Genomic DNA, 13,276 nt, shown 5'->3' with positions numbered 1-13,276 from the left:
TTCTTTCCTTTTTCTCTGACTTGTTTCTTGGATGTAAATAGATAGGTTTTCTTTTTGGGACCTTTTCCCTTTTATACAGGATTCACCTCCTCATGGTGGTTTCTTCTTCTTATACACTTTTTTTACATAAAAAAGAAGAGCAATGAACTTCCGGGTGTACAGGATGAATTTTTGTATTATATATACTTAATGTTGATATGTTTATGGAGGCAAACAGTGCTTAATTGGTGCCTCATGTGCAAAAAAGTGGAGTCTCCATGATCATCTCTTTACGTCTTGTTGCATGAGAGATTTGAGGTTGGTTTTATCCCTCATGGAGTATCTTGGCTGATGCTGTGCAACTATTCGTGACCTCCTTTAAGCTGAGTAGAGGCTGCTTAAATTGCTTAAAGGTTGGGTTTGGTGTGGGGGAGCAGTCTTTTAGCTTTTTCAAAGGGAACCAGTCCGATTCCCTTTCTCTGTGGATAAGGGAGGTAATCTTACCTGTCCTGGGACTTCTATTTCCTTTTAGATGACTTGTCTTTTTTATTATATATCGATAGGTTTATTTATGGGACCTCTACAGAATTTGCATCCTCATGGCAGTGTTTTCCTTTTTGTATGCTGTTTTTTATAAAGGAGCAATGAGCTTTCCAGATGTATGGGATGCATATTTGTATTATATATACTTAACATTAATATATTTATGATGGACATCTCATTTATATTTTGGTGTTCATGTGATGTATTGTTTTTTCACTTGCCACTTCTTTTCTCTCTAGCACCACCTGTATTTAACATACTGTCAACTCTTTCTGAAATTACTTAATAAATTCTATTACATAAAGTTCTCCTGACTGGGTTTTTATGTTGTAGATGGAGAAGCTGGCTAGACAGCAATATTTGAAAAGTAAGGATCCTAAAGCCTGCTCACTTTTATATATAGCATTAAACAGGCTCCAGGTGTTGGCTGGTCTCTTTAAAATTAGCAAAGATGACAAGGACAAACTGTTGGTGGGATTTCTTTCACGCAATTTTCAGGTATCATGTGATTTATGGATGTTGTCTGGCTGTTGCAGTCTTGAATAACTTCTCAGAAATAAACCTTTTTTGTCTAGTGTCTATGCATTGCCCATTTTTTATGATTTCAAGTGATTGATCCTTCTCTTGGTGCCTTTGATTTGGGAACATAATTAATTTCCCATTTGTTGGCCTTCATTTACTTTCCTAATGTAGTAAACTGCAAAAATTAAGATACTTTTATCCCAGATAACAGTTACATATAATATGTGTGAGAAAGATTGTGGTTGCATTTTGCTTATTGTGCATAGCATTTTGTTGACTTCTAGCAGTTCACAAAGTGGATGGACTTTGGTCATTAATATCAAAGAAAACTCACTATAAGTCAGTTATGCAGGAGGACAAAAATAAAGCAGCTGCTTTGAAAAATGCTTATGTTTTAATGGGAAGACATCAGCTGGAGCTGGCTGTTGCTTTCTTTTTGCTTGGAGGTGAAATCACTTCGGCTGTTACTGTCTGTGCAAAAAACCTTGGGGATGACCAGCTTGCTCTTGTAATTTGTCGCCTTATTGAGGGGTATGGTGGGCCATTAGAGCGTCAACTTATATCAAAGTCCCTCCTTCCATCTGCAATAGAAAAAGGGGACTTTTGGCTGACAAGCTTTTTGGAGGTGAATAATATTAATTTAATATTTTCCACTAGAAGTGGTGTTCAGAACTTCGGCTTCGTTTGTCACATTTCTTTAGTTTTGGTGTGTAATTGTTAATATCCTTGCAGTGGCTATTGGGGAATTATGTGCAATCCCTTGTGAGCATGCTTGGCTTTCAAAAGGATCCTCCTATTGAAAACTCATTCCTTTTATCCAATCATTCTTCTTTTCTGGATCCAAGCATTGGTCAATACTGTCTAATGTTGGCAACCAAAAACAGCATGAAGAATGCTGTTGGAGAACGTAATGCTGCAGTTCTGGGTAGGTGGGCAATTTTGATAACTGCCATTGCCCTCAAACGATGTGGTTTTCCTGTAAGTTTATCTAAATTTATTTCTGCAGAATGACCTAAGCTGTTTCTTTTTTGTTTTTTTTTGTATTAATCACATGAGGGCAAGCCTTTGTGGTAATGATAAGTTTGCATCTTTGTAACCAAGGGATCACTAGTTTGAGTTGTAGAAACAACCTCCTTGAAAAAAACATGGGGAAGGCTGCATACCAATGCTACCATCCCCCGACCCTTGCAAATCAAGTAGCCTCATGTACTGGGGAGGCTTTTTTTTTTTTTTAAATGTTAATCATATCTTTTAGAAGTATTGATAATTTGATACCTTATTCTGAAGCCATTTTTTTTTTTGGGATCACTTGTATGACCTGTAAACTAATCGTGCTGTTGAAATTATGAAATACTAGTGCACATATGAACAATTGACATTGATATCTGCTGATACCTTATTTTGACTCCATCATGCTTGGCGCCTGTGGACTAAACAAATCCTGTTTTTCATTATTTTGAACACCAGTTTCCTTGGATTTTTTATTAGAGTGAATTGGGGTGTCAATCATGTTTGGTAGTGGTTTAGCAATTTTCAAAAAATTATCATCTTCTGCATTATTCTCCCCCTAAAGATTATTTTTGGTAAAATAGGGTTGATTCTCCATGAAAGACACATCCATGCTTATGTGAGTTTTCTTTTTCAAAGGATTAAAACACTTGTACCCTTTTTTATTTGGAGCGTATCCAACAAAAACACATTTTTCTGCCTTTGGATCCAATTTGGATTGAAAAATTTGTAGAATGTAAATAAAACAAGTGCATCCAAAAATTTTTAAAGGTAACTCAAAGTACAACTGGCACATGGGGAAATTTTTTTTTAGAGAATTCAAAGGTGTTTCGAAGTTTAAGACACAAGTTGGCATTCTATTGATTAGATAGGAAGCAATTAATACAACATCTCCCTAGAGGTGTTTTGGGACATTCATAGAAAACATAATAGCCCTAGCGACCTCAACTAAATGTTTTTTTTTTTTCTTTCGGCTATGCCATTCTCTTGGAGAGTTTCATGACATGTTAATTGATGTAAAATATCTTTTTTTTTTTCAAAAATTCTCCCAAACATTCATTGAAATACTTTGTTCCATTATCAAATTTAGACCAAAGAATACAAATTTTTGTTTTAAATTGGGCTTCAATCATGCAAAGAAAAATCTTTGAAAAGTCTTCCTACTTCGGATTTCTTGTTAAGCAAGTAAACCCAACATAGTCTAGTATAATCATCAATAAAAGTTACAAACCATATTTTGCCAGAAAAAGTGGTAACTGTTGAGTTAAATTTAGCTTTGATAGAGGCCATCTGACCAAGAAAATCAGGAAGAGTCAGACCTTGCTATCGCAAACTGAGCAGATTAGGCACCACTGAATATAGGCGTTGAATGTCATTAGTGTATAGCACCTTGGCCTGAGTCCACAATTCACAGCACGTGGTATAGTTAGTATAGATCGGATGAAGAGAAGGATCAATTGACTGCCACAGGAGATTGCACAACAGAGCATCAGCTCTCTGCCACTCAGTTTTATCTATGGTCACATTCTCGGCCTTGGTAGTTAGATGATCCTGTAAACCTTGACCCATACACCATAGTTCAATTGCCTTGGACCAAGAGATATAATTGGAACTGCCCATCAATTTCTTAGTAGCAATGGCTAGAGAGGGAGACAGAATACCAGAGAATGAGCCAGATTTACTGGAAGATATTGTTTTTTAAATTTCAGTATTTGCTAATTGCCACGTCATCCAATGGGATGACATGACAAACGATGCAGCACATAATGTTGTTTCCATGATATCATTTAATGATTTAATTAAATAAAAGGTGACAGTAATCTATAATTGAAATTAATAACAAAGCTTACTGTGAGTATTGAAAAAATTAAAGTCAGTTTATATTTGAATAAACTCAAAAAAGGTGAGTTTTTTTTTTTTCCCCCCCTTAGATTATTAGTTCTAATTTCTAGGAGTTACCTATATGCAGGAAATACATTGATCTTTCATCTAAAACATGCATGGCAAAAATTGATTAATGTAATTGTTTGTATTTACTTGTATATTCCTGAAAACACGTAATCATACTCATGTACTAGTCCACTATTATCTGATTGTTTAGTCTTATATTCCATTATAGTTGCATTGAATTAGGAAATGGAAAACACTTGTTTATTTTTGAGATTCAGAAAATTTCTATTTTAAGTATGATTACTCAATTATAGGAAATTTGGATTATGAATTGGAAGATTCAAATAGTTTTGGTTAATAAAATATCTTTTGCACTTTGTAGTCCCAGTTACCTTAGCTAACTAATAACATGACAAGGTTGTATGGCAGACTTTCTTGTATAAGTAAATATTCTCTCAAATTGCTCTTCGTATAATTTCTAGAATCAATCTTATTAGTTATCATTCTATAATATGTTCCACAGAATGATTCCTGTTTGAGTGTGATTCATAATATTTTTTTGTTTGCTTTATGTTTGTTTAACCATACAATTGATGTAATGTAGCAAGATAATCATTGAAGAAATATTGACAAATGGATTATTGGATAAATACCATTTTTTTTATCGTGCAAGGTCTGTGTTATCACATGTATTTCTTGCACAATTTTATATCTCATTTAGGAATAGTGAACTGACCTATTTTGTACCATTTAAAGATTGAAGCACTGGAATGCATTTCTTCTCCTTTGAGCATGTGGGGGGTCTTTGATCAAGGAAGCATTTCTGATTTTGGAGAGGCTGAAGTCCTAAAGACAATGCTAGTGCCATCCCTGTGTACTTCACCAATGAACTGGATATCGCGTGATGTGGCTTTTCATACGGAGGTGCATGCTAAATTAGATTTAGCAATGCATTACATCTCAAAATTGTTGAGAGAGCATCCAAGCTGGCTAGATACCAACGTCTCACTTGCAGATGCATCTAAACCCTCCGAGTATGAGAACCAACAGTACAAAATACAACTCGAAAGTTTTCAACAAAAGCTTATGGCAGGGCTCGAATATCTTGAGAACAAGTTCTCTCTGATTCCTTGTCATGTAATTAACAGGGTAAGTAGTTTTGTTTTCCCATTTAGACACCTCTAGTTACCTTATCTGTTTTGATCTATGTTTACATGGACTCAATAGTGTCGGGTTCAAGCATGTGTTGAAGCATTAGATTAAGACGAATTCTCATGTCGAAGGATAAGAGGATGGCTAAATGTAAAATTTTAAAATATTTATTTTTTTCCCAACTGTGTTCATAAACTACTATATGACTTTTTTGAGGGGGGGGGGGGTGGATAAGCAACTACTATATGACTTTATATGCATAGAATGAAGCTTTTGTACATGTTTTCTTATATATATATATTTTTACATACTGATTGAACTCATCCAACTAATCATGTCGTACACATAACCCAGTACTTCCCCAATGTAAAAAAGTCCATGTAATGTAGGTCCTGGTACATCTTGACTTTTTCTCCCATATGAGGCTGATTTTTTTTTTTTTTTTTATGTTATGCAACAGATTGTAATTTTCCTGTCAAATCATGGCCTATTGCTTATGGGATATAACATTTTACACGGCTATGCTTCTTATTATTCCTCACAAGCTAGGAGGGTATCATTTGATGGTTTTCTTTTATATCCTATCGAGTCCAAGCTACTTCTGAAGGCTATTGAAGAATTGTCTTGTTTATTTTCGAGGTATATGGTTTCCTGTTGTATAACTTGCTCACAACCGATGGTATGCTCCACCTATTCTAGTGCTGCTGGTGTAAATAGACTTGGCTTGTTGACCACTTGGCAATTTTACATGCAAGGTCTCTTATGGTCATTGCGGAGGTTGAGATCCTCATTGAAATTGTTGTCTGGTTCATGTGCTGACGAGTTCATTAGCATGCCCACAATTGTTCTTGATTTATCTGAATATTGCATATATTTTGCATCAGCATGGCTTCAGGGGAAATATAAAGTTCTTTTTGAGGTTATGAAACCCCTTTTGCTCGCATGTACTAATGGGCATGCTCCTTATGAAATCACCACAGCAGATCTGAAGAAGCTCCTACTCCATATTGAAGAGTTGCTGGTAAAGACTGCATTGAATGATAATACAGGAAGTTCTGTTGATAATGTGGGTGCCCCAAGCACTGGGTCCACTATTTTTACACAAAATCATCAAAATGATATTATAATGTCTTCAATACCAGAAGATGTGAGATGGCAAATCACTAGGGCTGCTTTGTGGGGACACATCTCTGCTTTTCTGAAACATCAGCTGAATTCATTATCTGGGAGACTTGAAGACAGCTATTCTTTTGGACCCTTTTATACACTTTCATCCTCCATGTCTAATTTTAACTTGTTTGAACATTATAGCAATGATAAGCATGAGCATATGAGGCTGGTTTCCATGGTTTTGGCTAAGTTACTGAAGACTACATATTCTCAAATTTCTTCTGCTTGTATAAAGCAACTTGCATCATTTCTACTGCTGGAAATGGAGGATGGATCCAAGGAACTTACTTTGAGGTGGTTAGAAGGTTTTGGTGATTCACATCCTGGAACCCTTCACAAACATCATAGTCAGAGTGTTGACAGGCAGGATACAATGAACATGGAAAATGATGTATCAGCATCCAAGATGTTATGGGATTCTTTTGCTGACCCTAAAGTTATTTATGAAGGGCTTGCACAAGAAAACTTTAAGTGGCAGTGGTATATTATGCCAAAACCTTCTAAAGAATGGAGTGATATATTTGTGGGCATCACGGAGGAGTGTCAAGCTGAGGAAAGTTGTTACCAAGAAGGTAGGCTCAGTAGTAGTTTTACTGGCAGTGGAATTGGATCACCTGTACTGGGCTCAACACCAAGCAGTCATTCTTTTCTAAGTTTTGGGCTACCAAATAAAATAATTGCTGAGAATATCATGCCTTTCCAGAGCCCTAAAGAAGTCTATCGGAGAAATGGAGAACTTTTAGAGGTACTTCTTCTCTTCCATTATTTAATTTATTTGGTAATCAGCCTAATGGCATAGATGTCCTGGTAACCAAAGTGTCCAGAGTTTCATAATGTAGTTGATGATTACTGAATCTCCATGATGTAGCAGGCATTATGCATCAATTCTGTTGATCAAAAGCAAGCTGCTGTTGCTAGTAACAGAAAGGTGAGGCCCATAACTTTTAGCTATCATCTGAGCTATCTGATGGTGTGACTACTTGGTGGAGATGCTTGTCTTATTCATTGAATATTTTTATTGTATGCCACTTCTTCACATAAGCTTTATCTGTCTAATACCCATTCAACTTGCAGTTTACACTCTCACACTCTTTTCCTTTTAAACTATAAGCACTAATAGACCTACAAATGAAAGTTACTAGCCCCTCACGGCCACAGAAGAAGAGAAAAGAAATGCCACAGAAGAAGAGAAAAGAAATGAAGTGTCTTTCTTAGGAAATGTGTGACCTAGGACAAGTTCAGGAAACCTGACATATTTGTTCCTTGCAATTGTTTTGTTGTAGGTTATGCATAACTTATGGGCTCAAGTGGAAGAGTTTTGAGGCTGTTATTGGGTTCCATATTGAAATCCAATAAACTCTACCTTTGGTAACTTAGTATAGAAGAACTGTGAGGGTTAAGTGAGAAGGGGTTATCCTTTCAGGTTGAAAATGTAAAATAAAATAGTGTTATCTCAATGTATTTCACAAATGAGTAGGTACAAGGTATTATATACATGCATTCTATACTAATATATGGAAACAATATATGCTAGAGATATACACAAAATATACAGTTACTTAATATGTAGATTATAATCAAATCATAATTCTCTTAACACTCTCCCTTAAGTTGGAGTATAGAAGTTGAATATGCCAAGCTTGGTGCATATGTAACTCATGCGATGACCTCCAAGTGACTTAGTGAATAAATCGGCCAAATGATTATTAAAACCCACAAACACTGTGACAATATCTCTAAAAAACTTCTCCCTAACAAAATGGTAGTCAATTTCAACATGTTTAGTCTCTCATGAAATACGGGATTAGAAGCTATATGCATTGCAACCTGATTGTCACAAATCAACTTTAGACTCGATCTAAATTACTCATAACTCCTCAATCAATTATTTCAACCATATCAACTCATAAGTTGTGGGCTATTGCCCTATATTCAACCTCTGCACTAGATCGAGCAACAACACTTTGTTTCTTACTTCTACAAGAGACTAATTTGCCACTAACAAATACATAATATCTAGATGTGGACTAACTATCACTAGGAGATCTTACCCAATCAACATCTGTATTTCCCACAATCTCACTATGAACATGACCTGAATATGGCACACCTCGGCTAGGGGTACCCTTAATGTATTGAAGGATGCGAATCATTGCATCTAATGGTGTCACAAGGTGAATCTAGAAATTGACTTATCACACTCATATGAGATTTCTAGATGAGTGACTGTGAGGTAGTTTAAGTTTGCTAACTAACCGTGATAGCATCGAGGGTTAATAATAAGCTATCCTTGTTCTTGTAACAATTTTATATTTGGAACCATAGGGGTGTCTACCAACTTTCATCCAAGCATCCAAATCTCTTTTAGCATATCTAAGGCATACTTCCTCTGAGTAATATGGATGCCCTGTTTTGAATAGGCCACCTCAATACCTAGAAAATATTTCAATTGACCCAATTTTTAGTTTGAAATTGTTGCTGGAGATGTGTTTCCAACTCAGTGATATCACCAAGAGAATGTGACAACCTGATTTAGACCAATAAAAAATTGAATGGTCAACTTCGCCCTAAGTTAACTCAATCTCCAAGGTAGTTGAATTGAATCTATAGAACCAAGCTCAAGGAGACTGTTTTAGGCCATATAAGGATTTTTAAAGACAACCACCCATCCCTAACTCCCCCTAAGCAACAAAACCAAGAGGTTGCTCCATATAGGCCTCCTCTTGTAAGTCATCATGGAGAAAGGCATTCTTGATGCCTAACTGATAGAGAGGCCAATCAAACATAATAGCAAGAGACAAGAATAAACAAATAGGGGATATCTTAGCACGGGAGAGAAAGTGTCCCCATAATCAAGGAAAAAAATCTAAGTATACCTTTTAGCAACAAGGCAGGTTTTGAGGTGTCAACTTGGCCATCTGGACCAACTTCCGACAATTTAAACCCAAAGGCAATGAGAAAGAGCTTCTATAATAGTATAGGGATAGAGACAAAGGCATTGAATATACAAAAGAAGTGTATTCAGGGGACAATGAGTGATAACGAACAAAATTTGAAACGAGATGTTGAGTAGTAGAATGACGAGTACCTTTACAAAGAGGTATAGGAAAATCAAGATCATGAGGTGAGGAAGACAAACCAAAGGGAGAAAGCTCAACTGACACAAAGGATGAATCATTGGGTTGCTCCATTGGTCTATCTTCTATTAACTCAGCTAGTGTGTCTACATGCTGAGGACCACTAATAGGACTAAAGATTAGGGTGATCAAGGTGAGAAGATGGAGGTGGAATAGAAGATGGAAGATTAAGAAAAGGGATAGGCAAAGGTAAAATAGTTGACATTGACTTGGATAACTCAAACAATGGGGAAAAATAATATGATGACTCAAAAAAGGTGCCATCAACAAAGAGGAAATGTTGAGTTAATGAACGAAAAGTGATCAACTAATAGGCTTCCTCAAGTAAGGGTGAAAAGCTTACTCGAGTATGAATTAGTGCAACTGAACAATTGAAAGATAGTGTCACGAGACTAGGAATCGTCTGTTTGTTGCTATTAAATTTTGTGCTAGAATCGAATATTACCTATATGTACTGCCTTGGTATTTTTATTCTCTTGCATGCATTTACTTTCCAGCTAGGTAGTTTGTTATGGTTGACTTTCCAACTAGGTAGATTGTTATGGAAGAATCTGTCAGGGTGGACGCATGGTTTCAAGGTTGGACTCGACTCGAGAACGGGAGAACTATACCTAGAGGGAGTTCTCTAAAAGGTTGTGTGAGAGGTTCGGGGAGAGGAGCATGTCAGACACCATTGAGGAGTTTAATAAACTGAAACAAGTAGGTGACGTGGGGACCTACTTAAGGAGGTTTGAGGAGCTAAGATCCTTGATGAGTAGCCATGATCCTCACCTAACGGAGGCATATTTTGTCTCTAGCTTCCTCAGTGGCCTGGGCGAAGACTTAAGGTCTATGGTGAAGATGATCAGGCTAAGAACGGTGGAGCAAGCAGCTGAAAGCGCCAAGTTACAAGAGATGGTGGTGGAGGCTCTGTTAAAGAAGCAGAGGGTGCAACAACAAAGGATTGTCACTTGGGGAATTGGCAACAAGGAGGGGACAACAAGGGGGTTAACAAGGAGATGGTGAGAGGTAATGTAGGGGGAAGGAATTTTGTTAATTCCAACTTTGGTGGGAGACCCAATGATCTTAAGAGGCGACCAGGAGCATGTTATAGATGTGGAGATAGGTACTTTCTGGGACACCAATGTAAGCGCCAACTACTGTTATTAGAAGGCAGAGGAGAAGGAGAAGTAGAACATGAAGAAGGAGAGGAGGTGGACAGAACTGATGAAGAGGGAGTAGAGGACAATGGAGAGATATCCCTCCATGCACTCAAGGGAGTCACTAATAACAAGATAATTAAGGTTGAAGGGAAAGTGAAGGAAGGTAGTTTGTTCATCCTAATTGACAGTGGAAGCACACACAACTTCCTCGATGATAACACTGCTAAGAAGCTCAAGTGTCAACTCACAGGTACACTACCTTTGAGTGTGACGGTTGCGAATGGGAATCGAGTAGTGAGTAACTCGGCCTGCTTGGGGTTCATATGGGAAATGCAAGAAGAGAAATTTGAGGCAGACCTCAAGTTGCTGCAACTAGGAGGGTGTGATGTAGTTTTGGGGGATGGATTGGATGAAAGGGGTGAGTCCCATATGCTTTGATTTCAACAAGATGGAAGTGTTATTTCAAAAAGAGGGAAGAAGGATGACTCTCACTAGTGGGAAGGAGGCTGCTGCCTGCAAAATGATCACAGGAAAGAGGCTTGGGAGGGTCCTGCAGAGCAAATGGAGTCATCTTTCCAGCTGTTCTTGATTATAGAAGTGGAAGAGCGACAAGAAGGGGAAGATTATGGAGAGTTGCAACTCTCGATCAGTCACCAATTAGGGAATCCTGATCAAGTAAGCACTCTGCCCCTTATTGATGGAATTTAGGGACTTATTCGAAGAAGCAAACACCCTACCTCCTAACTGCACCCTAGACCATGCAATTAACCTCAAATCCAATGCCGGACCAATCAACATGAGATCCTACCATTATGCACCTGCCCAAAAGACTGAAATTGAAAAAATGGTGAGGGAAATATTGAACCAGTTCTTCATAAGACCTAGCCAAAGTCCATTTGCCTCACCAGTCCACTTGGTAAAGAAAAAAGATGGTTCTTGGCACTTTTGTGTGGACTACCGTCAACTAAATGCCCTGACCATCAAGGATAAATTTCCCATACCCCTTGTAGAAGACCTAATGGACAAATTACACCAAGCTGAATTCTTTTCAAAGCTTGATCCAAGGTTGGGCTACCATCATATCAGGATGATCTTGAAGCCAGAGGATATACATAAAACTGCCTTCGGAACCCATCATGTCCATTTTGAGTTCTCGGTGATTCCATTTGGGCTCACCAATGCCCCGACAACCTTCCAATCCTTAATGAACCAAATATTTGAGCCTTACCTAAGAAAATTCATACTAGTCTTCTTCGATGGCATCCTAGTTTATAGCCCTACCTTAGACTAACACATTGCCCACCTAAAAGCCACCTTCAAAGTCCTGAGATGCCATCAATTATTCATCAAAAGGTTTATGTGTGCATTCGCCTAGCCTCAAGTGGAGTACTTGGGACACCTGATTTCGGGAAAGGGGTCAGTACCGACCCAAAGAAAGTGGATGCCATGCTAAATTGGCCCAAACCCAAGAAGGGCAAGGAGAATTTGGGTGCAGATGCCCCATCAAGGTGTCACGAAGAAGGGGAAGCAGCTGCCATCACTATGGTGATACCCGAGTGGTGCAGTGAAGTGGTGAACAGCTATGATAGGGATGAACACATCAAGGAAATTCTAGAGAAAGTAGCAGTGGTGGGTAGTGAAGTGGAAGGATATGTTCTGAAGGATAGATTGTTGAGATATAAGGACCGGGTAGTCATTGGCAACAATGCTGATCTTAAGAGAAGCATCTTGCAATCGTTGCACGAATCTCCTTTGTGGGGGCATTCGGGTATCCAAAATACCTATTTGAGGGTTAAGCAACTATTTTATTGGCCTCAACTTAAGGGGACTGGAAGGAACATGTGCTGGGGTGTGACATATGTAGGAAGTGCAAGCATGAAAATGTAGGCTACCCGGGGTTATTGTAGCCCTTGCAGATTCCTGAGCAACCGTGGTTGAGTTTGTCCATGGATTTCATAGAGGGCATGCCAAGATCAGAAGGGAAGGATTGTGTGGTGGTGGTGGTGGATCGGCTAACTAAATTCACACACTTTGCAGGGTTGTCTCATCCTTACACGGCCCAAGAAGTGGCTAGGGTGTTTATGGATCAGGTGGTGGCTTTACACGGGGTCCCCACGACCATTATTTTAGATAGGGATAAGGTGTTTACAAGCCATTTTTGGAGGGAATTGATGAAAAATGTGGGCACTGAACTTAGCTTATCAACAGCCTACCATCCACAAACTGACGGCCAGACTTAAAGGGTGAACCAAAGTTTAGAAACCTATCTAAGATGCATGTGTATGAGACAGCCCAAGAGTTGGCATAAGTGGCTGGCCATGGCACAGTGGTGGTACAACTACTGCCACCATGCCTCTACCAAAATGACTCCATTTGAGGCTGTCTATGGGTATAAACCCCCTTCCCTACCAGCCACAAGAGGGAAACAACAGCCACTGCTGTAGAAGAATACCTACAACAGAGAAGAGAGGTGCTGGAACAATTGAAACAAGAGTTGGCAGCAGCCCAAAACAGAATGAAGCAAAACGCGGATAAAAGGAGAAGTGACCGGGAATTTCAAGTAGGGGAAAGAGTTTACTTGAGACTAAGATACCCACATTTGAAGGCCATCACTCAAGGGCAGGTTTCTAAACTTAGCCCTAAGTACTTTGGGCCATTTCCTATCACAGCCCGGATAGGCAAGGTAGCCTACCGGTTGCAGCTGCCAGAGGGGACCAAGATCCACCTAGTCTT

The 13,276-nt window shown here is 38.5% G+C and overlaps 1 protein-coding gene across 3 annotated transcripts in view; it reads left to right on the top strand.

Annotated features, from left to right (window-relative positions):
• LOC127801585 (uncharacterized) overlaps nt 1–13,276 on the top strand; it is a 52,519-nt gene that overhangs the window by 20,646 nt on the left and 18,597 nt on the right. For 2 of the 3 annotated variants that reach the window (XM_052336831.1, XM_052336833.1), the window contains exons 5-10: nt 856–1,020; nt 1,397–1,669; nt 1,777–2,022; nt 4,699–5,091; nt 5,555–7,009; nt 7,133–7,192. In XM_052336831.1, coding sequence (XP_052192791.1) covers nt 856–1,020; nt 1,397–1,669; nt 1,777–2,022; nt 4,699–5,091; nt 5,555–7,009; nt 7,133–7,192 — 2,592 coding nt within the window. The remainder of the gene's footprint in view (nt 1–855; nt 1,021–1,396; nt 1,670–1,776; nt 2,023–4,698; nt 5,092–5,554; nt 7,010–7,132; nt 7,193–13,276) is intronic. The other variant, XM_052336832.1, reaches the window with a different exon arrangement.

The sequence above is a fragment of the Diospyros lotus genome, chromosome 5 (assembly GCF_014633365.1).
Source record: "Diospyros lotus cultivar Yz01 chromosome 5, ASM1463336v1, whole genome shotgun sequence".
In the NCBI taxonomy this organism is placed as follows: Eukaryota; Viridiplantae; Streptophyta; class Magnoliopsida; order Ericales; family Ebenaceae; genus Diospyros; species Diospyros lotus.
The sequence above is the reverse complement of the archived record's forward strand: the minus strand, read 5'-3'. Positions and strand labels throughout refer to the sequence as shown.